At 48.9% G+C, this 26,369-nt stretch overlaps 2 protein-coding genes across 14 annotated transcripts in view; one reads left to right on the top strand and one right to left on the bottom strand.

Moving 5' to 3' along the window:
- Positions 1-8,301, top strand: part of SLIT1 (slit guidance ligand 1) — a 174,502-nt gene extending 166,201 nt beyond the window's left edge. For all 3 annotated transcript variants that reach the window (XM_027960261.3, XM_042239098.1, XM_042239099.1), the window contains 5 exons: positions 1,328-1,458; positions 1,970-2,124; positions 3,171-3,459; positions 4,016-4,227; positions 5,029-8,301. In XM_027960261.3, coding sequence (XP_027816062.2) covers positions 1,328-1,458; positions 1,970-2,124; positions 3,171-3,459; positions 4,016-4,227; positions 5,029-5,267 — 1,026 coding nt within the window. In that variant the 3' untranslated portion in view covers positions 5,268-8,301. The remainder of the gene's footprint in view (positions 1-1,327; positions 1,459-1,969; positions 2,125-3,170; positions 3,460-4,015; positions 4,228-5,028) is intronic.
- Positions 8,302-11,056: 2,755 nt separating this feature from the next.
- LCOR (ligand dependent nuclear receptor corepressor) overlaps positions 11,057-26,369 on the bottom strand; it is a 133,853-nt gene continuing 118,540 nt past the window's right edge. For all 11 annotated transcript variants that reach the window (XM_042238575.2, XM_027960251.3, XM_042238574.2 and 8 more), the window contains one exon: positions 11,057-25,859. In XM_042238575.2, the coding sequence (XP_042094509.1) occupies positions 21,533-25,859 (4,327 nt within the window). In that variant the 3' untranslated portion in view covers positions 11,057-21,532. The remainder of the gene's footprint in view (positions 25,860-26,369) is intronic.

Genomic DNA, 26,369 nt, shown 5'->3' with positions numbered 1-26,369 from the left:
CATCTCTTGTCTCAGTGACTCCTCAGCTTCAGCCTCCAGTGCTGCAGACAGGCTTTCTCCATGTGGCTGGAATACGGCCACAGCTAGCCCGGTGTTCCCTTATTTTGCCATTCTATGTCTTAAATTCCACTCAGTACATCATTATTTGAGGGAAAGAAAAGCAAGTCCCACTTCCATTTGCTAAACATTTCTTGGGGGAGGGAGAGTATTGCATATCGCATGATAAAAAATGAACCCCTCTTTAGTCATCTCTTTCCCCCAAATTTCATTCCCTGTCCCTACTGCCACGCTACAGTCCGTGGTGTCACAGAGTCAGGCATGCCTGCACGGCTAAACATACACACACATCCCAACCTCCACACCTTTCTTCTCTCTTTCATTTGTCCTCTTTTCTTTCCTTTTCCTCAGAACCTTTTAGCCTTTCAAACATGCTCACTCTGCCCTCCATCCCCTGATCTCCTCTCCAAAATCCTGTCCACTCACATTGTCCACATGCAAGACCACAGCTAACTTAACTGCTCAACAAAATAAAGCTCACGGAAACCCGGCTCAGCCATTGCCTCAGGCACATCCTTGGAGAGGCTCGGTTTAGTTAGCCTGCTCTCCCACTGCTGGCTCTCCCCTGCCAACTCTAGTTGGACCACAGTCAGCAACCTCATACTTGCCCATCCCTGGACCAATCACTGAGTCCAGGGGGCGGGGTACTATGATTGGACCAGACCGGCCCATGTGTCGGCTCTACAGACCAGGGGGTCAGCATCTTTCCCAGAAGAGGGACAGAGCAGGAGGAAACCATCACCGCTCCTGCAGCATCATCACAGCAGAATCTCTCTCTCGAGGCACAACGCCAGCTTTTGCTTGCACGGCTCCAGTGACGAGCGCTTGCTTCCACGGTTGTTCTAGCTATTTGAGAATCTTTCTGAATCTGTCCTTTCTATAGGTTCCATCCTGGTCCCAAGGCAGCTTCCTGAGGCGCACAGAATAGGATACCCCACAGCTACTCTAACTGTTCTCTCTGGGCACGTGGTCCCAAGCTCTTACATACCCCCAGCACAGAGTTTCCAGGCCTCGGCTGGCCCATCTGTCCTCCCTGCCTGGCCATGGCCGACTGGCAGTGGATGGGATTCTGGTGGGGCTGGGGGAAGGGGGAGTGGGAGAGCGGGCTCCAGCCTGGGTCAGCACCTGCTGAAGGCTATGTCACTCACACAGGCAGGGGAGGACAGTTCTGCCCGCATTTCTCTTTTAATGGTGGGTCCTCCTGCCCCACCCGCCAGCCTGTGCTGCTGCTGTGTGGGGTGGGGTGGGAGAGAAAATGCCATTGCCATAGGTCTCCACGGCAGAAGACAACGGAATCCTGCTGTACAATGGGGACAACGATCACATTGCAGTGGAGCTCTACCAGGGCCATGTGCGTGTCAGTTACGACCCGGGCAGCTACCCCAGCTCCGCCATCTACAGGTAGTGCTTCCTGCTGCCCACCAGCTGCCCTCAAGCGCTGGTGGTGGAGGCGGGGGGCGGGGGGCAGGGGAGTCGTTGCTGCCACAGAGAGGTCTTCTGGGCCAAGAGCAAGTGGTTATGAGGATCCCCAGAGATCTGGGCTGCCCAAGTGGAAGTGGCATTCAAACCGCTGAGTGCAGTCCCACACTGGGTCCGAGGATCTGGGGCCTGAGCTGTGGTCCCAAGCTTCCCCACCCCACCACCACCTCACCGAGGGCTCCATAGTGGGGAGGGGAGGCTGATTAGTTGGAAAGCCCTGCCCCAAACCCCTCAGCTTTCCCAAGAGAGTCCCCCGAAGGGGAACAGGTGGGACCAGGTCAGAGCCTACCGAGTTCCCACAATCCTTTCTCTCGGAGATTTGGTTTCTTGGGAAGCAGGTGCTGCACCAGTGGCCTTTCTGGGGAAGTGCCTGGGCAGGGACGGGTCAAACTGAAGGCCATTCCTGGGGTGGGAACACCTTGTCTCCTTCCAGCACCGAGACGATCAACGATGGGCAGTTCCACACAGTTGAGCTGGTCACCTTTGACCAGATGGTGAATCTCTCCATTGATGGCGGCAGCCCCATGACCATGGACAACTTCGGCAAACACTATACACTGAACAGTGACGCCCCCCTCTATGTGGGAGGTGAGGACCTGCAGGCCTGGGTGGGGCTGCAGCTGGCCCTCCCCGGCCTCTCCATTGTGTGGTGGTTATTCCAGGTGGGGCCTCTCTTGCCCAGATCAGGACTCTCCTGTGGGGGACATTCCAAGGTGGCAGTAGGGGTGGGGAGGCCCTAGTGAATGGCCAAGCTGCAGGTGGATTGTCCTCCTTGCCTGGAGCCCACTCTGCTCACTGCCTGCCCCAGACTGACCAAGAAGGATGGAAGTGTAGGTTGGACCTGAAGCCTGGCCTGGGAGGGGGCTTGGCCTTTCCCAGACACCTTTTGCATGGTAGCCACCTTTCCTCTTGCCTTTAGGCCAGAAGGGGGCTTGATGGTCATTCAGGGTCCATTCTCGGGGCCCTTGAGAGTCCCATGCATAGACTCCTTGCATCAGCTGGGGGGCTCCCAACGGGGCTTACGGGCTTCAGGGGTAGATGACCCCACCCAGCACCTGAGAACGTTTCTAGGTCTAGACGAGACAGGTTTCTAGCTGCAGCGGGGCCATCTCAGTGCTGTGCAGGGCCTTGCTGAGACTCTGGGTAGGTATGAGGGACGGGGTCTTGGATGCTAAACCCAGCTCTGCTGTTTACTAGTCATGCAATTTCACTGAGCACAGAAATCAAAGGGGTTTCAGCAGCTCTGAAGTCAGAGGGTTGCTGTGAGGTCATGACCACGAAAGTGGGTGACAAAGTGCTGTACGCCTGAGTGTGAGGCCCAAGTCCTTCGCTGCTGGGAGGTAAATGCTGAGCTTCTGGGCAGGAGCCTTGGATGAAGGTGGCCAGGCTTAGGCACCCAGAGCATCTCTTGTCAGCTGATCACAAGGAAAAGAGCTTTTCCATTTCTCCTGGGAAGGAAGTCTGGCCCCTCTAAGGTGGCAAAAGAAACATTGGCTCTGGGTTGCACAGACTGGGGGACACATGCTGAGGGCACTAGGGAACACTGTAGAGATGCCTAGCAGATCTCAGAGTCGGGTGCTGGGCATGGTCTGAGCCCAGCTCAGCCCAGCTCTGACCCCTCCCCTCCATCCCAGGGATGCCGGTGGATGTGAATTCGGCTGCCTTCCGCCTGTGGCAGATCCTGAATGGCACCAGCTTCCACGGCTGCATCCGAAACCTGTACATCAACAACGAGTTGCAGGACTTCACCAAGACACGGATGAAGCCAGGCGTGGTGCCAGGCTGCGAGCCCTGCCGGAAACTCTACTGCCTGCACGGCATCTGTCAGCCCAATGCCACCCCGGGGCCCGTGTGCCACTGCGAGGCCGGCTGGGGGGGCCTGCACTGTGACCAGCCCGCCGATGGCCCCTGCCATGGCCACAAGTGAGCCCTGCCCACCTGTGGGTTCCCTTCCCTCCCCCGGAAGTTCCACTTCCCCATGGTGAGGAAGTGTTAGTCACTCACTTGTGTCTGACTCTTTGCGACCCCATGGACTGGGGCCCACCAGGCTCCTCTGTTCATGGAATTCTCCAGGCAAGAACACTGGAGTGGGTTGCCATTCCCTTCTCCAGGGGATCTTCCTGACCCCAGGGATCGAACCCAGGTCTCCTGCATTGCAGGCAGATTCTTTACTGTCTGAGCCACCAGGGAAGCCCCCATGGTAAGGAAAGACTATGCATTTAAACCCCAGATTGGAACATGTAGCCTAACACAGGGTTTTATTAATTTTTCTTGGTTTTCAGTTTTTATTAACAGGCAAAGGACCCTAGGGACAAACACAGAAGGACATTTTGCTCCCTTTGTTTCAGTTTTGGGAACAGAATAACATCCCATGAAGCCCAGGGCTGAGGGGCTGTTCGGGGTGTGGGGAGGGCTCCCCTCGGGCGGGCTTGGATTGGCTCCGGCCTGTCCTCACAGTGCTTCTTCTCTGTCCCTCCAGGTGTGTCCACGGGAAGTGCGTGCCTCTGGATGCTCTTTCCTACAGCTGCCAGTGCCAGGATGGGTACTCGGGGGCCCTGTGCAACCAGGCCGGGGCACCTGCAGACCCCTGTGGGGGCCTGCGGTGCCTGCGTGGCCACTGCCAGGCCTCAGCCACCAAGGGGGCACACTGTGTGTGTGACCCCGGCTTTTCGGGCGAGCTGTGTGAGCAAGGTCAGGGGCCCCCCTCCTGACATGCCCTCTCCAGGGTCCCTCCCCACAGCTGGCTTTAGCGACTTGACTTTTCTTTTTCCCAACCTCAGCTGCCCCTCTGTGCCTGTCTCCCCTCCTTCTGGGCAGTAGTGCCCCCAACCTTCTGGGCTCTGAGCCCCACCCCCAGACCAATGCTCTGTCTCTCTCTGGCCCGGCTTGTGTTGCAGCCCCTTTATCTGGGTTCAGTGCCCCTTCTGGCTGGGGTCTCTCCTTACAGAAGAGACCACCAGGGTAATAGCATCTTAGCCCATCACTTTGGGACCTAGAGAGCAGCAGGAGGTCTGAGAGTTGGGGACTCCTTCCCAGGCCCTTCTGGCCCACATGACCAAGATGGTCAAGGGGCTTCCACTGAAGGGGGAGGGAGGAGCCTGAGAAATCCAGAACTCAGGCACCCTCAGGTCCCCTAGACCAGACCCTCTGGCTCCAATTCCGTCTCTGACATCATTGCCTCCCAGGCTTCTAGCCACTTCTTGAACCCACCTTACTGGCGCAGCCCAATCTGTCCTGGAGGTTCTTGGCGGCTAGAATATTCCTCCTTTCCGCTGACTTCACTGTGGGCCCAGGAGGAGGCATGTGCATGTGCTTGCCGGGTAGGGAGGATGCGGGGATGGAGGTGGGGTCTGAGAGCTGGAGGGCTGTGTCCAAGGATGCTATCCCAACTCCTGCTCGGTTTTTCCCTCCTCCTCTTCCTCCTGCCTCCCCAGGGCAGTGCCGCCTCTCGGGTGTGCCCTGAGGATTTCTCTTGGTGTCTGTCCCATCCAGAGTCCGAATGCCGGGGGTACCCTGTCCGGGACTTTCACCAGGTCCAGAGGGGCTATGCCATCTGCCGGACCACGCGCCCTCTGTCGTGGGTGGAGTGCCGGGGTTCATGTCCGGGCCAGGGCTGCTGCCAGGGCCTGCGGCTGAAGCGGAGGAAGTTCACCTTTGAGTGCAGCGACGGGACCTCTTTTGCCGAGGAGGTGGAGAAGCCCTCCAAGTGTGGCTGTGCCCTCTGCGCGTAGCGCCTGAAGTGCACGGGGAGGGGAGAGGGCGGGAGAGGGGGCGCGGCCGCAGCAGAGACCGAGTGGCCGGCATCTGGCCGGGGTGCTGGTCATCACCACGCAGAGACCTAGGCACCCCGCCTTCCGGTGTCGGGTCGGGCCAGAACCACCTTTCTAAAGCCGAGGGCGCCGCAACTGGCGGGGCGGGGCGGGGCGGGGCGGGTGGGCGTGGCCCGGGCTGCAGTCCGCCCTCTCCGGAAGTGCCTTGCACAAATAGGCGCTTAATAAATATTTGTTGAATGAATGTGTGCGTGAGGTCAGGCCAAGAAGTGCAGAATGGTGACACCTCCTCTTTGCTTGCTTCCTGGGTCTCAGGAAGGGACTGCCCCTTCCCAAACCAGACGTCCCTTCTCGCCTGTGGCCCAGGCAGGCCCCAGAAGCCCCCTTGCCCACTGCAGATAACCTTGAAGTACTCCCAACCTCCCCTGGGACAGCCAGCCTGGCTCTCAGCTTTTGCTGTGCGTCTGCCGGTGGTAGGCCGGGCTGCGGAGGGGAAGGGCGCCCTCCTGCTGGCCAGGACGGGACCAACCCCTGTCCCCTGGGGCTGAATGGAAGCCACAGCTTGCTTGGGAATGGGCCTCGGGGTGGCGGTAGATCTTAGGACCAGACCTCTGAATCCTAAAGTTATGGAATGACTTAACAATTTCAAGGAGGGTGCTCGTGTGGAGGAAAATGACCGCTGGGATGGCTTAGGGTGTGGACCCCACCAAAGAGGACAGAGGGGTCCTTGGTTCCAGCTGAATAAACATCACCACATCCAGACATTAGCCACCAAGGAAACATTGGTCCTGGGCTTCTCCAGCCACAAGCCAGCCATCAGCTGCTGGCTAGCCCTTGGCAGGGGTCCTTGGGGGTGTAGGGGGATTGGGCCAGGCTGAAGGCCCAGGGAGAGGTCTCCTCCCGCGTAAACTGGCCTCAGAGCTCCTTGTACTGCAGACCTGTTGGGAGCAGTGGCTCAGACATCAGGAAACCTCTGCTGGCTCTCTCACCCCAGGCAAACTCCTTCCCCGTGGGCCTCAGTCTGCTCAGCTGATGGGGAGGTGGGATGACTGAGTGACAAGGTAGACCCACTGTGGCTCCAGGAGAGAAACTGGAGGAGTTGGAAGATCTATTTTCATTAATCACATCAGCAAGTATTTATGTGCCTAACCAGGGCTGGAGACTGTGGGTGTTCTGCCCTCACAGACGGACGTGAACTGAGCATCATAGGAGTGACCAGGATGCCTGGGAAGAGAGCTGAGCTGAGTGAGGGCTCCAACCCACAGACCCCGGCCCCAGCCAGAGCTGCTCACTCTAGGTGTTTGCACGGAAGGACTCAGTATCTGAAGAGCCATCGAATAAATGGCCGTGTGACTACAAGTGTTTCTCTTCCGTGCATAATGAAGATACAGAAAAATGGTCTTTTCACCTCAACAGCAAGCTGGCTGGAAGGAGGATAGGTCATGCTCTCCCATCCCAGTATCTCCCCAAGAGTGTGTGCCCCTGGGGGCCCCTGATGGGCAAGGAGGGTAAGCATGTCCCTTTCCTGGCTCCTTCTATCTGCAAACAGAAGGCAGGGTTAGGGGGTTGTGTTGAGGTGGGACTTGTGCCCGTGGGCAGTGAGCAAAGTCCTTGATATTGGGTATTCCAGGGCCTCCTACAACTGACTGAACTTGGCACATTCCACTCCCCTGGGACTCAGGCCAGTGAGTTTGTGTCCTGGGAGCCCTGCAGTGGGAAAAGAACCCTGCCCTGCCTACTTGGGGAGGTGTCCTCATGGCTGGATTTGCCCCTCAAAAGGGGCCAGGCTCTGTTTTCTCGAAATGCTGAACAAGGACACAGCGCCCTTCACACCCATAGGCAGCAGCCTGGGCCTCTCCTAAGACTGCATAGTATCCCTGTCTTACCTAGACTTTCTGGGCCACTGTGGGACCCTGGACAGCAGCCAGCACCAGGCTGGGTCAGCATGAAAGCTCAAGTGTAGCTAACTTGCCCCTTTCCATGGAACCCACCAACCCTGAGACACATACCTTCCCCTAGCCACCACCATTGCCCGGTGACTTGCAGAAGCCACTCCCTGGGCTTGAGGGGCACTGACAGGCACGGCCTTTTCACTCTGCAGAAGGTGGAAAGGACATCTGCAGATAGGTGCTGGCTGTCAGGAGTCCTGCAGTCCTGGGGTTGGGAGGGCAGAGGACGGAGTGTTTGGAGTGTTAGGGAGTACTCTGTGAGCTGGCTGCTGTCCCCATCCAACCCTCCACCACACCCCACCCCAGCCCAGCTCCACTTTCACCCTCTGTCAAGCTGGAAGATTGGGATCCATCACAGAGTGAGTACAGCAAGGGGGCCCAAGAGACCTGTGTGCCCCAGGATCAACTTTTCATCAACTGAACCACCAACCCAAAAGTTGCTAAGGATCTGGACCACCACACATCTGGCCTATTTGCATTTGGGCCCAGAGTCCCGGGAGAAAGCTCCTGCGAAATCACCTGAGAAATCATTTCCAAGCCTTGTCACCCCTTTGGTAAAGACCTCCAGTTCACTCTGATGTTGCCATCGGCTGATTCCACTGAAGAGACACAAGCAGGGCCAGTCCCGTGGGTGCTGCTGCTTTTGGTCAGCAATGTCAGTGGCAGTGGCCTGGGCTTCCCCTGCAGGTGTCGGAAACGGAAAAGGCTGGACTTTATCTCCTCTTTGCCTGCTGTTAGCCTAACCATGAAAGTATCTCTTTATACAGAATACTTAACAGATTCTAATATATATTTGTATTTCATTTTGTTATAGTATTTTTATATGTTAAAGTCAACATCCAGTGTCTTGATTTTCAGATGCTATGTAGTTATGATCTTCTGTTTTGGGGTGGGGGGGTTTCTGTAGTCTTGTTTCTATCACTCTTTAAAGAGACTGGTTTAGAACAAGCCCATGGGGAGCCACCTGCCCTTTCCTGAGAAGCTGTTTTAGAACATGTTGGATATTGTCTGTTGTCTTCATGTGAACATGACATGGATTCACACGGGTTCTGCCTTGTTGATGTCTTTTTCTGCATCACGGGTGAGGCCAGGGCTGCTGACACACGCTCTCACACAGGCAAGAGTTTCTGGGCTGCCCATCCCCCAGCCACAATCGAGAGATGGAGCCCAGAAGCAGCACACGTGGGGCATCTGCCCTGGTAACTCTCTGGTTTGCCTGAAGTGGCAGAGAAGGTCTGTTTGTCATGAAGAAGGGAGGGGAGGTCTGGGGGGTGGCTTGGTCACGGCTCCCTGGAGATGGCAGCGTCAGGGCCCTACACGACACAGCACACATGAATCTGGGGACACTGTCCATCCTCTCTTCTCTTCAGGTGTCACACCCACATTCTGTTAAGTTTGTGCACTGAGCCACACCCATATTTAACCTGTCTCTGAAGGTTTCAGAGCATCAGGGCAACAGATTAGAGCAGTGTGACCTCTCAAACTGTCCCATAAGGTTGACCTGTCAGGCGCCAGAACAGCGGTTCTTAGGCATCGGTGGCTAAAGGAGGCAAACGTTCTTCTGCAGTGGTTCTACTATGATTTCAGACCACAGAATTGCACTATGTAGGATGTATGACCTGTGTGTCTAGGGGGAGACAGGCCCTGGCAATTGGGCCCGCTGAGTCAGGCAGTCAGGCTGGACAAGGCCCCTGACACCAAGGGGACCCGGCTGGCCCTCCCCTGATGCATTAACCAATCTCCCATTTGTGGTGATGTTCATTTAAGGCACGGAAACAGCACACTGTCACCCTGGATGTGGATGGTGACGGTAGCTGCAGTGCCTTCAAAGTAATCAAGGATTTGGGAGGAAATGTAATGAACCAGGTTCAGGGGATAAAGTGTGTTCAAATAGCGTTGCCAGCTCCAGAGTTTGGAGAGGCCAGCAGGTTACCTGAGCCCCCTGCCCATCAACTGTACTGCCACTTCTGCTACAGCAGCAGGGCAGGGACCTCGTTCCCTCCTATAAAGAGCAAGGGACAAACGGTAACTGATGGAGATTGTAATGACCTGAAAGGCATGCTTTCCAACCTACCCAGCTTCAGTGGATCCTACTATGTACTAATTGTTAGGTCTTCATGATCTTTTTTTTAAAAAGAGAAGCCAGGAATCAATTTTTATGTAAACACTCAGTATTTAGATGTTGCTTTTTAAACACTGGGCTAAATAAAACACAACTGTCAGTCACCAGTCCACAACCTCTGAGTTCCAGTGGCAGATTTCACAGTTTTAAGGAAATGCCCAGCTAGAGGAACGGGCACAGCAGTGCTTGGTTGGAGGGTGGAGGCAGTCCCAGGCTTTCAACTAGAGTTGCCAAAGTGTGTTAGCTGCTCAGTTGTGTCTGCCTCTTTGCAACCCCATGGACAGTAGCCCACCAGGCTTCTCTGCCCACGGAATTCACCAGGCAAGAATACTGGAGTGGGTTGCCATTCCCTTCTCCAGGGGATCTTCCCAACCTAGGGATTGAACCTGGGTCTCCTGCGTTGCAGGCAGATTCTTTACCAACTGAGCCACTAGGGAAGCCCCAGAGTGGCCAAGTTTCCCTGCTGTTGGTGATAATGAATCTCCCTATGTCCTAAGCCCTCAGAGTTAGAGATGACCCCTCATCCCAAGCTAGTCTGCACCTCTCAGGTCAGACTTCAGTTCTACCACAGGATGAATACTGGAGGAAAAGAGAACTATTTTAACGATAGAAAGTTCTAATCTTGAACAAGGTAATTCTCCAAGGTAAGTCTCCAGGCTGACTGCCAGCTGCCGGATTGTTTCCGCTGGTTTCTGCGTGTCAGTGGCCACTGTCAGATGAATCTGTCAATGAAATCATGGTTGATTCCATGAATCACTGGCCTACTGGATCCATCCACATGCCCATCTCCAGGAGAGTTGAAGGACTTCCCAGGTGGCCCTAGTGGTAAATAACCCACCTGCCAATGCAGGAGCTGGTAAGGGATGTGGGTTCAATCCCTGGGTTGGGAAGATCCCCTGGAGGATGGCATTGCAACCCACTCCAGTGTTCTTGCCTGGAGAATCCCATGGACAGAGGAACCTGGCAGGCCATGGTTCATAGGGTCGCACAGAGATGGATACGACTGAAGCAACTTAGCACGCACGCAGGAGAGTTGAAAGAATATAATGGAACAGGTCATGAGGCAAGTAGATGGAAGGATTTCCTGCCACCTTTCTGCCACAACTGAGCATGGGCTAGGGAGCTGGGATGCTGTGCACTTCACCCCCTAGATTTAGCAATGAGGCCAGGAGCACCGATTCAGGTGCTCCCTGCACCTCAAGATGAAGCACCAGCGCCTTCTCAGTCCTGCCATGGGAATTCCCAAGGACCATTCATTGGGTTTCCTACTCCTTGAAGTCAGGCATAACTCACAAAATGGCCAGAGATCTAGCAAACAGATTTAAGTCCCAATATTGGTGGCCCAGGCCAAAGTCATATTAAGTATTCTGGAGTTGTTTAAAGATTTTTTTAATGTGGATCATTTTTATAATCTTCATTGAATTTGTTACAATATTGTTTCTATTCTATGTTCTGGTTTCTTGCTTGCGAGGCATGTGGGATCTCAGCTTCCCGACCAGGGATCAAATCTGCACTCCCTGCACTGGAAGGCGAAGTCTTAACCAGTGGACCACAAGAGATGTCCCAGGAAGTGTTGCTTTCTGGTTCCCTCTGGCAACTTAACATATTTGCCACAGACTACGAGTTGAATGCTGGGTTTCCATGTGTTCTGTACCCTCTCCAGTAACTACACAAACACATTTTAATATCAAAGAAGTTTAATACACTGCAATAAAATAAGCGCCTAGGAAAAGCTCATGGAATAGATGTCAATGTTAGAGAAATCCCTCCCACACAGCCTCCAGCTCCATACCCCATCCCTCAAAACCAAACAAGAAAATCTGAAACAACCTAGGAAATTCTTCCAAGCTTGGATTTCATTGAGGGCCCCTTTACCAGTAACAAGAACACAGGTTCCTACACAGTCTAATAGGAAAGCAAAACACAGAAGCACAGAGTCCACAAGATTTCAATATTTGAGACTTGGTACATATTCAAAGTTAAAATAACTCCAACTTTTATAGCTATACATATTGTTTTTAAAGCAACTTAATATATTTTAAATTTCATATATACACTCTCAAAGGTTCTTCAGGTGAGGTATGTAAACATTGTCTAATGAAAAATTTTCAATGTTTCAAACCAACAAATTCACAGCATACATTGAGTTTTCATCCATAACAGACACAGTATTTTCCTACACTCACTAACATAGTGGAAATCCAGGCCCAAGGGAAACATGCTGATCACCGGATTACCATTTGCAGGATTTCTCATGTCACTACTTTTGACAAGACCATCTTCACACAGGTCAGGAGCACACACATGGTACCGGGAAGGAGCAAGGCCCTCTGGAGACTGTCCTTGGGCATCTGGATCGCTGGCTACAACTCACAAGACAGCACACCTGAACAGCTACGAGACTGACCTCGGCAAGGACAACACTGGGAAGAACCAGAAAGACCTTTACAGGAACGGCAGAGATTCATCTGAGAGCTCCCTGGATCCACAGCTGGATCAGCAGCCCTGCCCTAAACTCATTCTGAAGGTTGTGGCCTAAAAAGAATAAAAATCCCAACACGGCACCTGAGCTTCAGTTAAATTGCATGGGCCTCCTAGAACGCTCTGGCCTCTCAAAGGCATTAACTCTAGCCTGAAAGGAGGACCCTGGGCTGTGCTTTTCATACAGGTTGGGGTTGAATTTCATACTATCATAATGCATATGGGAAAATAATGCCATGAGTTCACAAAGAGGACCCATGCCTGCATGCAGGCATTGGCCAGTGACCTTGGAGGAGCTCAATTTTGAAAACTACTTGTTCCCTGAGGGTAAACAGCAGGCTTCTATTGAGATTAAGTGAGGCTAATAAAGGGATTATTTATTACAAGGTAATAAGACTCGAGGAGCCTCAGGCCAGAATTCTATTTTACCCCCACATAATCTACCATGCTCCCTCCCCCCTCCCCCCACCACAAGAAGTAGTCACCTTCCCAATGACACACATAGGTCCATTTCTTTCCTCTTGCTTGCTTTCAGGTGCAGCAATGGAAAGTTTTATCCTAATGCACCCACTTTGATCTAAAAAAACACTAGTGAAAAATTCCAAACACCATCATAAATACAAAAGAGAAGACATATTTCAAAAAGCCTAAAAAACTACATTATTCTATTCATGGTTTTCTGGGTGTGGGGTATTTTTCATAAAGTTCAGGACGGTCACAAGGAGAGGTTGCTAAACAGCTTAGAAACCTGTTGGACTGGACACGCTGGGATACTTGGAGGAGCAACTGCCCTCTTTGCACGAACCTAAATGGGTTTAACCCCAGACATGCACTGGGGCTTTGGACATTTCAAACCCAGGCACAGAGGAATACAGGAAATGGGCTAGCTCTTAAAGGTAGGTCAGACATATAGTCAAGGGACTTTGTATTGACCATTTACGTTTTTAATGCAAAAAGTTCTTACATTTATGCTATAACCAAATGAGCTTTGCCTCAACTAGATTCTGTAAACCCTAAAAATTCATGGAAAATTGGTAATTTTTCAGTCTCTACGTCCAATTTTTGAGGTGTCTGGTCCTGGCAGATTTCTCACCCATTGCTAGCACTGTATAATGTGAAGGAGCGTGCAGACAAACAGAAGCAAAAATTCAAGTACAGCAACCTCTCCAGCAAAGGCAAGAGGTCTTAGCAAGAGCTGTTCTACCCCCCACCCTATCCTCTGAGACAAGGGCTAACGCAGAGCCCGGAATAAATGTTATTACCTAGAATCTTATTGCTTACGGGCAACACATCAGAAAGAACACCTGGAAATCTGCTCTGGGGACTGACCACTGACCAGTTCATCATACATACATGTGTGTGTATATATATATAATATATACCATAACCAGATGAGAAGAGGGGGCAATTAAAGCTTGGATTTGATGTAACATTACAGATCAAATGCCCCGAACAGCTCTCAACCTGCTCATTTTTGTTCTTTCTCCATGTGTGTACTGTGTTATGAAAGGAAGTCCACTGCTCAAAACATACTCTTCTACAATACTACAATGCAAACCCACATCACTCAGAACATGAATCTGTATACAGCACATGTAATAAATATTTTTTTAAAAAACTATTTACAACATTATTTCTTGTGAACATTTAGATGAGAGCAGTTTATTTTTTCCTGCAAAGGTTAAAAAAGATTCAACTGTCTAGTTCAGTGCTAAATTCCCTGGCACCTAGTTACCCATTCACATTTCATCTTAAAATCAGATTTGCTTACAAACAGTTAAAAAACATTCTCCAGCATTACTGTTCAAGTGTCTTCCTCATTTGTTTAGAAAAGACAAAGGGAGGCCATAAGTAAATAGGCAAATTATGGTTCAAATGGATGACACGAATCCCTGTGTCCTGTCCCAAGCTCTCCGCAGGCATGGAGCTACAGTTCTCAGGCCAGCCAGCCAGCTGGACAGAAAGAGAATTGTGGCTCAGACAGGGGTGCCCAGGAATGGGGCACAGGGAAGAGGAACACGATGGGAAAGCATCGGTTCCGTTACATCTACGGGGACTGAATTGCAGATCAGGACTCCTGAGAAGTAACGCTGCATACATCTTAGAGCAGACGGCCTCATCCTGTACCATCGGTTATAGGTGGGGCTGACCCACATCTGTGCCGAGGCTTGTGAGACAGATAAGGGGTGGGGGAGGAGGAGGCAATGGCTGTGAGCTAAGGTGCTCAGCACTGTCAAGGTGAGGGAGGAAACAAGCTTATCTCCCCTGGTTTAAGAGAGTGGGAACAGGTGTCTTTCCTGAAGGTGAGAAAGACTAAAATACATCTTAATGCTTTCTTTAGGCAACCAGTGGTCTCTCCATATCCCACAGGTATAGGTTTGGATTTCCTTGGGGTTGCTCGTCTCCCTGCACAGGCTGTTGAAATGTACAGTAGAATGGGCCAACGGTGTATGTAAGGAGTGGGTGGCTTGAGACAAGTCCCAAGGCCACGGCTGGCACAGCTGAGCCCATCATGGGAGACCCACTTTGTTCTGGGATGGGGTGACAGTGGGGAATGTGTTCAGGTTCCCGATGCAGTTGTGTCTGCCCCAATACAGTGAGGGCTTCCAGGTTTCACCCTCCTACCTTCATGATATAGTTTGGGGGTTCAGTGGCTGAGCATGGGAGCTGGGGAGGATGGGTTTTCTAGAAAGAACACTTTTTTGGAAAGCCCTTTTGACAGTTTTTGTTTGTTAAAATAAATACTTTCTATAGAAGCATTTGAACAGGAAAATACCACTATCTACACAGTGAAATAAATTTCACAGTGGTATGTATAAATATGTATTATATATATATATTTGAAATCATAGTCACACACTCTCCTAGAGCTATTAAGAATGAAGAAATCACTGGTGAAACTAACAACCTTAAGCTATAGGGCTCTAACTCATCCCTACCTGTGGTATAAATATACAAAATTATGCAAATCTTGTTTGTACAGACTCTCTTCCACAAACTAGCTCCCAAATTCTACAGCGTTAGCTAAGATGACATGAAGTGTAGATTACAGAAAACAACTTGAGTGAGAAAGTTGATAAGCTGAATAGCATTTGGACCCAATGGCTAAGTATGAGAAGAAAAACAGTCATGAAATGCTTCTAATATGACATACACATGTTCAGTGAAGCACTCGAAAGGTAGGTGGCTTCCTGGAGAAGGTGCCTCCTGGAAGGGGGCTGGGGGCAGAAGAGGGAAGAGGCAAGATGCTAAAGGTGGGGCCTTAAAATGAGGTGAGCTAGGCCTGACCAGGCAGGAGTGGGTTTCGCTGCCCAGGCTGGAGAGCCCTGAACTTCGGTCTAAAGCTGCTGGTGTGCTGACAAGGTGCCATTGACATGCTGGTATTTTTAAGAGAGTTGAGAATGGGGGATCTGGAATGAGGTTCAAACAGGCAAAGACCAGCCATGTATGTTCACAAGTAATGACCAAAGCTTGGGAAGTGATAAACTTGCAAACATACTGTACACAAATACACTGTATGGTTTCTGGGGGGTGAAACCAGTACGCCCTGTACCTGCTGGGAGGGGCTGTACTCTAGGCTTTTGAGTTCATGAGTAAATCCGTTTGTGTTGAGCACTGCTGTCGAGGAATGTTGTTCTATGAGAGTCAAGTTCACCTTAACTCATAAACATGAAGACAACTGTAGTACTTTTAGTTTAAAAGACTTTGTACTTTTCACTTTAACTTGGTATTCTGGTAGATCAGATTCAATGTCCATAATTCAACACACATTCAATCCACAAAGGGAGATGTGTTCTTTAATACACGAACATTATTTAGGAATAATGTGGGACAGCAGCTGTGTGCTAAGATGAACAGGCAAGAAATGGTAAAATCTAAAAGGAAAGAAATGTTGCAGTGCTGGACTACATGAAAAAAATATATTTGTGCCTAACTGACCACACAATTTGATCTTGAATGACATATTGCAAGGATTGGGCAAGGATCAGTAAACCTTTTCCGAAAAGGGTCAGGTATTAAGTAGTTTACATTTTAGGTTATGTGGGCCACATAGGGTCTCTTTTTCTTTAAAACATAACCTTGTTTAATGCATTCCTCCAATCTCTGGTAGATCATACAACCATGGGCAAGTTGGATCTTTTTTAATGAGCAAAAAATGAGTAGCTTTTAATGAGAAAAAAGCTACTTCCATGTGGCTTGCCTACTGAGCACTTCGTGTTAAAAGGAATGGTCCCACACAGGTCAAAGAGCCTCTGTCACCATGCTCACCGGCCCCTCTGAGCACTGACGTAAACCACCAGGGCTCTGGGAAAAGGATCAAAGGGAAGGTATTGCAAGGAATAGCCAGCTTTGGCTCAAACCAGAGGCAAAAAAAAGCATGAGCAAGGATGCCTGCAAAGTGCCCCCGGTGATTCCCTGGGTCCTCAGTACAGCATGGTGAGGCCGGAGCTGGGAGCAGCATCAGAGAGCTCTGGGGTTTTGTCTCAGCATGACTTAACATCTTTAAGGGAAGGTCAGAACTCTGTGTCTTCCAGCCCACCCACTGTAGATGACAGCACTTGGCTCTCATGTTTCAAGAGATGAGCTATATCAAAGGCTGTCTCAACAGGCTTCCCAAAACTCTGCTAGTTTTAACTACAGTAATCTTTTTGTTCTTTTTTCTCTGAAAAGGACTAGGGAGCAAGCCTGTGGCAAAGTACACAATGCTGGGATGTGAGGACTGCCTTGCGGATGCCTGACACAGACATGACTTCATACTTGGAAAAATTTCAGTATTTCAGTGGATATCAAGCCATAAGAAGATAAAAACTCATAGTAAACAATTCAAATGATAATTATGTTTCAAAACATACAAAACAGTCATTGTTTTAGAGCCACTGACAAAATTTTATCAATCCTGCATTTTGATAAAAAGCACAGAAACGGATCCTTGAGTTTTGGGGAGGGAAAAGACACCACCTTGGAAGTTAACTGGATTTAATCTAAAGATATCATCCATAACTTCTCAGTCACATTCAGGTTATAATATGCTCCAATTTTCTATCAGTCTTTCTAAAGCACTTCAAGCTTCTGTTTTTCAGTTGTTGGTTTGCTTTTAACATAATTATTTTGAAAGAAGAGTGTGTGACTGAAAAAAATATCAGTGTCAATACATTTTCCTAGAAGCTGGCCAGAACTATGATATAACAAACAACAATTTGGGTTTGTGATTGGACTTTTTTTTCCCCTTTGTGAAAAGGCTTTTCATATCTAAACGCAAGGTTCAGAAAACTGAACATCCACCTAACGAAGTCTCAATTAACTTTGAAAGAAATAAAATCTTAGCTTACTTGATTAGTAATAAACACGAAGTGAAGCCAGAGTCAAGTCTATGATAAAAACTGAATGAAAGGAGAGGTCAAGGCCACATACTTCTACAACTCCAAATTCCCATTTGCTCATGGATTCTGACTCTAGAGGCTAAAGGTGATGGGTGATTCTAATAGGATGTGAGGCTAAGGCAGTTCAGGTTTCAGGAGATGGTATTTGATGTGCTGTGGCAACATGTCTCTTTTGCAGCAAGAAAAAATAAAGATATAAAAGGAACAAAATTGAAGTAAGATAAGGAGGAAGAAGAAGAGGACAGAAAGAGGCAGAAGAAAGGAAAAGATAAACCAGTGAAGTTTTTTTTTTTTTCCTCCTGAAAAAAGATTCTTCTCTCAAGTATGGGTCAACAAACTTTTTCTCAAAGATCCAAGTAGTAAATATTTTAGGCTTTGTGGGGCATGTGTTCTCTGCTACAGATATTCAACTCTGCTGTAAATACATACAGCCACTGATAATACCTAAATGAATGGGTATGGCTGTGTTCCAATACACTTTTATTTACAAAAGCATGACCAGCCCACAGTTTGCAGAGCAGTGAAGGATCATCTGTAGGCCAAATGAAGGCCTGCATGGGCTGACCTGAAACCATAAGGAGCAGGCGGTTGGGGTACCCTTGGCCAGCACCTGGGGAAATTCCAGTTCTGCCCCAGGGAAAGCGACCGGATACCAGACTCACCGATGGTGACACTACAGCATCTCCAGCTCGCCTCACATGGCACGTTGGCCTTTCCTTCTTGGCTCCTAGGCCCGCTGCCCAATAGGCAAGCTGCCCACAAATGACAGTGACAGCTTCAGTCTTCACTATAGAATTCATCCCAAGGCAGAAGAGTCCAAACTTCAATTCAAAATGACCGTCATCAAGTGATGTGTTTACTGATGACCTATCTGAACTGTGAGGAATTCACCCACAGTCTTGCGATGCACAGAGGACCCCATTAGAAGAACCACGTTTACGAAGTGATGACTAACTACACCTCTTCCATCTATACTACACAGGAGCAAGGAGGCATGAAACGGCCTAAGATTATTTTAAAAGTAACGCTTGTGTAGAAGTCTTTAATGAAGTGCAGACACAACAGAACTGGTCTACCAAAGGGAGCCAAGGGACTAGCAACTTCAGGTTAACAGACATAACTAACATTTTTATATACGTAGCCTCACAGGCAGAACAAAGGTTCATGGCCTTCCTGCTGTGCTGCAAGACTAACATATCTGTGCCAGTGTCAGGGGCAAGGTTCTGGACCCTGACCAAGGGCGCAGATTCCAGGTGGTTCCTCCAAACCCGGGGCGCCTCAGAAGGTAGAAAATGGGAGTGGAAAAGGGCCTCCTAAAGAGGGCCCAGCTCTGGGGAGCTATGGTGGGGCTTCAGTGACTGCTTTCCAGGCGTCTTCCAGCTCCCCCAGAAGCTCAGAGGGAACACTGATGTTCTCTCGACATCAGCGTCAGCTCCAGAAGTCACTTCTCTGAGTACAGGCACAGGAGCTGTATTCCTTTTAAATTTGGAATCCAGAAGGTGGGACAGACTGCCTTTGCATCCAGTGCAAGCCACACTGGGACGACGGCTACAGGAAGGTCTGGCAAGGAGGGGAGATCAAGGGGAGTCTTGAGTCAGAACCAAGTCTAGGCTTGGAAATGTCTGAGAGACAGGCTTGCCAGCATCTGCTCTAAGTGTAAATGGGCCTTCCAGAGCTGGACCTCAAGTCTGCCTTTTCCCTTTCTTCTATTAGTAAAGTTAACTGAGTCAGCAAAAGTGAGATTCAACAAATATAATTCTAAACTTTTAAGTGTCGTACTTATGTAGAATCCCAGTCTATTTAAGTGTAGTCTGTTATAAACTGTAAGCTGATTTTAAAGATGAGCCATTGCATCGGTAGGTATATAAAATAAATAGATGCACATTGATATCTTTTCCCCAATGCTGTCTAGAATGGGAGAGAAGGCTATGATCTTGAAGTGATAAGCTTTCAAAAATGAAAAAGAAATGAGAAAAGGAATGGAATGGATTATAACCTGCAACTGGAAAAGTGCCACCTACCTCCAGCCTGGCATCTCTCCCTAACCTAACCCAAGCACCCTTACAAGGTAGTCTGTATGCAGCTAAGGGGCGCCTTGAACGTATGTACCGAGATCAGCACACCTGATGTGGGCAAGCCTCCACTGTTAAAGTCACCACAAAAACAATATCCAGTGACGACTCTATGAGAAGATTTTTTAAAAAACTTAAAAACCACTTACATAGATTAAATGAACCTACTTAAAACATGTTAATGCTTCTGTGCAACTTAATGCTGAGGAAGGTTGCCAACACACACACACTCAGCAGTTTCATTAATATAGGTAGCTCTGGAATGGCCAAGGTCAAAGATACAGAAAAGAGAAAAAGACTCATGGGATAGAGGAGATACTGGGCGGGTGGGGGCCGGGGGTGGGGGGGAGGCTTCTTTGAAGATAGTAAGCTTCACTATCTGCAAAATTCAACACCGTGCTCAGTTTCCCATGAATCAAACACTGTTTTCTAATCCTATCCCAGAAGTTTTCATTATATACAGCAAAACTTTAACAGAATGGGTAGAAAACTTGTTTTATCACGATCTGAATGAACTAATGCATGAAAACAGGTACATCTGGGTTTATCCAAACAGATTTCAAGCAATAGGGATGGAAAATCTTTTAATAAAAAGGACGGAATAGCAGCTGTCCATACGAGCTTATTTTGGGGACAGAGCATGTCAGAGAAGCTGGCTGAAGCTTTAGCAACCAAGACTTATTGGCAGAGTGGCCCAATGGAGATGCCGAGTACACACTGTGTTATAATGGAGCAATGTTATAGGCACCAAGGTAAAGCCAATACACTTATTTCAGGTCTCAAACAACATCAGTTACAAATATTGCAGCTCTCGCTTTTGAGCCATGGAACAGAGCCCGATGTGATAGAGGCCATTGTGATTCTATAAGCATTAACTACTAGTATGATGTCAATCCATCAGAAAGGGCATCCACTCTAAACATGTACATTTCACACAGGAATACCAGCTGAGCATCAGCTCCTGGTACTGGGATGTGTGTGGGCACACAATGAGATTTTCTCCAACTGAAAGGCTGCTCTGACCTTTTTATAATTCTGAGTCTGGTGCCATAGTGATCTGGGGAATGCTCATAGAGACCCTAGGCTTCATTTAAGCCATCTGGCCTATGCTAATTACTCAGCTCATGAACACCCTATCACGCTGCATGGAGAAGAAAGAATTTAACTGGGGGAATGGGAGACATTTGTGGCTTTATAACCACATGCAAATACCCCCAAACACACACACACTCTCTTAAACTTTCCTATTACTGAAAATAACGTTTTGGCTTTCTTTGAATACAGAAGTACTCAAGACAAGAAAAATAATTAGAATGGTCACTCTTATCCCAATTGTCAAACTACAGCAAAAAGACATTAGCTTTTTTTTTTTTTCTCCCAAAGTAAGATGAAAACCTCATTAGTGTGCTAGCAAGCGTGCAAGATCAAAAATGAAAAGGATGGGAAGAATCAGTAATGCAAATAGTTTGGGGGATGTGAATAATTTTCAGAGCTCATTTATCAATATTAACACCTTGTGACACACCTTTTGTCCCATGAGCACATACTTTAGAATATATTTCCTCAAATGACAAAAGATCAGAGATGAGTGACCAACAACGAATATGAATTTTTAAAAAGGGGTAACAGAAGTATTAATCTTTTATAATAATTATAAATTCCCTCTGCATTCTCCACATACTGTAAAAATGATTTGGTTTAGCTTTCAAATATCGTTTAAACAAACAAGACAGAGGGAAGTTCACTGCTGGGGTTTGCAGAGGAGCATCTGTTCGTGTACTGACACTGCAGGGTGGCTGCTGAAAAGCTACTTTTATGTGCATGATGGTGGTCTTCTTGGCTACAGTACAAGTGCTTGTGCATCAAGTATAAAATACAAGCCTTTAATCACATAGATCAGCTTTTTAGCTTTTGTAAATTTAAAAACAAAAAGGATAAATAAGGCACTGTACTTTTAAAAACTAAAACTGCTTGGTTCCAAGTTTAAAACCCAAGGAACAACCAGAATATAATATATAACTTCCCTTACTCAGCCTCAGAGAAAGACTCTGCAAGTTCCCTTCTCCATCTGAGACGCACTTTCTGACATCTTAAATTGTGGTGTTCTCCATTAACTGCAGATTTGAAAGGCTTGATAAGCTTATAAAAGCAGATTTAGTTAATGCAAAATAAAGGGTTACTTCTATAGAACAGTTTTAACTCTGGGCTACCGCCCTGCGAATCACTTTGCATCCAACCGCCTCCGTTTGCTATGGCAAGAGTCCAGCTTCGCCTTCAGCTTTCGCTTTCTCTGGGCCGCACTGTTCTCTGGGGATTTTGTTGAGGGTCTGGCCCGAGTCTTTCCACTGGTCTGCTTTCTGTTTGTGGTTTTCTGTGGCCTGGAAGAGGACTCACCTGCCCCTTTTTGCTTGGCAGATTTTGTCACCGGATCGGAGGCAGAGGGCTGGGTAGGCCTTTTGTTTACATTCTCTTTTTCTTTCCTGGAGGGCGGGCAGCTCTTCCCAGGTGATTTTTTAGGGATCTTCACTTTATTCTCTTTTGAAGATGTCTTTTTGGGCAGCTGGCTGCTTCTGTCCCTTGCGGCTGGCTTCTTGGCAGCGGAGATTCTGGTGGACCCATCAACATGCTTTTCTTTGCTGGCCTTCATCGCAGGCCCTTTGTCCTTCCTGTCCTGAGTGCTGCCGCCTTCTGTCCTCTTGCGTTTATTCTGAACCTCGGCTTTTGGCAAGACCTCAGGCACCTGCTTCCCTTTCCTTGCCTTCGTTCCATCGGTGCTCTTGGGCTTAATGGGAAACCCATCTGCACCGACTTGCAGGGCGAGCTTGGGGGACATCAGAGGGTTGATGCACACACTCTTGCAACTCTGTTTGCTTTCCACAGCCGGACCAAGTGGGCTTTCGACTTTCTCGTTCTTGATCAAACGCTGCTGGGCTCGGAGCTTTCCTCGAATGTTGGAGTATTTCCTAAGGATGCGGGTACTGGCTGGGGTCGGTGAGCTGGTGGGAGGATGGCTGCTTCTACCTTCCTTGGTCTCCTCTACACTCTCTTCAGGACTGGAGCTGAGGCTCATGTCACTGCCATCCTCTGGCTCCACTTGGTCGGGATTCTCTCGAAATTTAGCCCAGAGCTTCTGTGTTTTCCAATTGTTCTTGGCAGGAGTAGCTCCGGGAAATTTCTTTAAGTGTTTTTTCAAGCGTTCGGCCTGTAGTGAACTGGGGTACAGGCTGGAAGGAGGGTACTTCTGAAGAGGGTGCTTGACGGGTGGGATGTCGCCTGGGAGACGAGTATTGAGCTTCTTCACAATGACCAGAGAACGGGTTTCAGTTGTCTCTAGGAACCACTTACAAACATTAGATAATTTAAAGTTTGTCATAAACAGCATCTGAACAGGAGAAAACTTCTGAACCTCCAGTGAACCCCGACATTTCCGTGACCTCTTCTTGCTTTTCCAGATCTCCTTCAGCTTATCGGACTTGTTCCTTGCCCTTGGCGTTGGCTGGGCTTCTTTCTCCAGCTGGATCCAGCCCTTCTGAACTTTCATGTACTGGGCATTGAAGTTGGCAATGAGCTCTTGGTTCTCCTCCTCAGCACACCATTCCACAAACTTCGGCGGCTCGTCCACCACGGTGTCCACGTCACCCTCATCTATGGGGTCTCCACTCTCGGAAGCTGCATTTTCCTTTGGGACTGGGCTTCCTTGTGCTGCTTCCTTTTCGGAAGTCACTTTTATAGTATCCAAAGAGTCCAGAGAATGAGTGTGTCTTAGGTTGTAGGTGGAGGAGGTCAGTCTTGTAAGCCTTGGGGCCCATTTTGGGGGCACGGCTGTGTCATCATTTCCACTACTTGATGATCCCAGCGTGCTAGGCGGCACGTCATCACTATCGCCATCTTTATGCTGGCTGTCGGCACTGTCTATTTCATTCACGGCCTCCTCCGTCTCCTGTGCAGGAACAGGCCCTGGCTTCCCCTGTGATTGTTCTGGGAAAGTACAAGGAATGCTTTCAGAGGGCTCTTGAGTACTGTTCTCATCTAATTTAGACTGAACATAGATTTCCAGTTTCTCTCCAGGCTGGGGCTGGCCAACTGTGGCTAAGGGATCACTGCTGGGGAAAACACTTCCTTCTTCCCCCTTGACTTCTTTCACCAGCATGTTTTTAAAAGTCTGCCTGGTGATCACCCGACCCCCTTCAACTTCCTGCTCAATGTCTTTCTCAGGGGTCTTTTCGTTGACAATTGGGTTTTCAGTGTCTTCCGGAGCTTTTGTATGGCAGCCTTCAGTAAGGAAGCTCTCGGGTGTTGTCCCAACAGGGTGCCCTTCTTTTTTAGAGCGTTTTGAACCAGAACTTTTAGAAACCTTGATGTCAGCACTAAGAGAGGAAGAATCTGAACTTTGATTTTTTAGGCACCTCTCGGCAGGGGAAGAATCTGCAAGTTGACTTCGGAGACACCTATCGGAGGCCTCCGGGAATTTTCTACCTTTCTTCTTCTTGTCCAGATTTTCTTCAGGTAACTCGGTGTTTTGATCGCATGCATCTTTTTCTGAAGGATGTTTCACATCACCGTCCTCTTCCTCTAATTTTTCTGTACCACCTGCTGCCTCACTTTCCTCAATTTCACTGGGGTTTTCATTTGTCAAAGTGCTGCTTTCCTTTGAGAGTGGGTCGGTATCTAGCTCCTGAGTGTCTTCGGTCTCAGCCTCAGTAGTGACACTTGGCTCTTCCTCGGCCTTTCCTGGGCTCATGGGAGGATCCAAGCCCGCGGAGGGACTTTGACTTTCTGAACACAGAGGGCTTTCCTCTCTCTCTGCTGTTTCAGGAGGGGAAACAGGCCTGGGGGCAACATCGTCACTGTCTCCCTCAGAAATGCTCTCTGCAGAGGGAAGTAGGGAACAGTCCTGGGGTACACTCATCTCCTCTGTACTCAGCAGTTCAACTGGCTGCTGGTCTCGTTCAGGGGAAGACCTCTCACTTCCCGGGGGAGCTGAGGCCATGGAGCTGCCTTCTGGTGGGTCCTCTTCAGGAAGATGAGCAGGGAGGGGACACACTGGGCTGGAGGCTGCGGTTTCTTTTGATGTGGGGGAGCCACTTGGGTTTGCGTTACTCATCATGAGGCAAGCCTCCGGCTCTTGAGATTCCTTTTCAGGTGACGCACCTCTGTCTCCTTCCATGAGAGGGGCTGTTTCTTTGTTAGGTTCTTCGGGCTTGTCTTCTCTGGGATACTCTACTTCTACTGTAGGTTGAGGTGCTGACGTGACAAGGGTCTGCTTGGGAGTGACCACTGCCTCTGATGCCACAGTTGAACAGCTTGCTTTTTCTTGGGAGTGTAAATTCTTGGCCAGCGTGCGAACGGTTGGCAGCTCACAACAATCGCCATTGAAAAAGTATCCTCGAGTACTCTTCCTGGCCGTTTTCCGAGAAGATAATATCGATCTTTGATTCTCAAAGTGGCATTCTGTTATTGGCTGGCTGATATAAACGACATCACATTGGTTATCATAATCATTTATCCTCAACCCTGATGCCCTTTTACTTTTCCGAGCTGTCTTAATGGAGGTGGATATCATCTTGGTTCGTGAGTGTCCATTCGATGCTTTGTGTACAGGTGGCATGGGGCTGGGGGCTAACCAACCATCTTTGGAATGATCAAACTGGCTCTTATCATTGGGCTGTAAATGGTAACCCATTTTATTTCTTCCTAGGGAGTGAAGATGGTTCTCTTGCTTTGGCCTTGAATCTTGTTCACATGCCTCTAAGTCCTGGCGTAAAGGTGTTTTTGAGCTACACTGTAAAGCATTCTCTTTGTCAGCAGTTCTAGGTGAATTCCCCATAAACCCTGAGTCCCAAGCCTCTTCTGATAAAGCTTTGAATGAATTTCTTTGAGAAACAATACAGCTGTCGCTCTCCTCATTATTTTCAGCTGCCGCTTTTACTGCAATTAGGTTTTCTACTAAAGCTGAGCTCTGCACGTGGTCTTTACCGTCTTCACATATTTTCACACCTGTGTCTGGCTCCTGTTCAGTGGTCTGCCCCTCCAAGTTCTTAGAGATGCGGTGGAAGTTTAATGAGGAAGAATTCGGTGCAGTGAGGTATCCCGGAGTGGAATTATCCATTGAATTAGGTTTAGTGGTTGGAAGTTCAGAGGAATCTTTTTGGACAATAGTCAGAGTCTTCTCTCTTCCATCTACAGAATTTGTCTCAGGCGGAGGCTCCTTTAGGGCCTGCTCTGTCAAATGTGGAGGGCTGTGGGAGCCTCCGGAGTCTATGGGCAAGTCTACAGAAGTAGAAGACTTCATGTTGAGACACAGAGCATCCTTTTCTGTATGTCTGGTGCCAAGCTGGGCACAGCCAGCATCGCAGGTGGAGGCGTCCATGGCTCCAGAATCAGAAGACTGCAGGTCCTCCGAGCCGGGCTGAGACTCAGTGTACAGATCGTTCAGAACACGAATGAACTGCTTCTGATGGTGTGTGCACAGTTTGACCATAAACTTCTCCAGTGGGGACTTCGACTGATGGTTAGAATGTACTGCTACTGCCTCTGCTGAGTTCTCACTAGACAGACAAAGAGAAAGCAGAAATCAGTATGATCATTCTCCAAAGAGCCATTTTTACATTATGAAATTCATCAGGGTTACTTATGTTTTATTCTCTGTCCAAAACTGCTTCTCAGGGCCCATATGCTTTTTATTCAATAGAGTAGGAGCATCTACTCAATGAAAACATAAGCTCCTCCCTTCTTTTAGAGCAGGGGAGACACCTGTGACACCCTTGGGTAAGTGACTGCAAAATCATTTTCAACGCTCGGGCTCAATGAGATACACACGGGGACTTGACCAACTCCTCCGGCAAGCTGCAGACTCTGCAGCTCACGGGGAAGTCCGGAGGTCCCTGCTGAAGGACTCCCCCAGGAGGCACCTGGTGTCCAGGCCCACCTAGTGTTACCAACTACTGTTACTATGTGTTATAGGATGTAGCCTGGGAGACACTGGACAGCAGTCTACCCGTTGCTAGTTGTGTGACTTTGGCCAAAACACTGAACCATTTTAGATCTTAGTAGAGTAC

The sequence above is a fragment of the Ovis aries genome, chromosome 22 (assembly GCF_016772045.2).
Source record: "Ovis aries strain OAR_USU_Benz2616 breed Rambouillet chromosome 22, ARS-UI_Ramb_v3.0, whole genome shotgun sequence".
Classification (NCBI taxonomy): Eukaryota; Metazoa; Chordata; class Mammalia; order Artiodactyla; family Bovidae; genus Ovis; species Ovis aries.
This window is presented reverse-complemented; position numbering and strand designations above follow the sequence as displayed.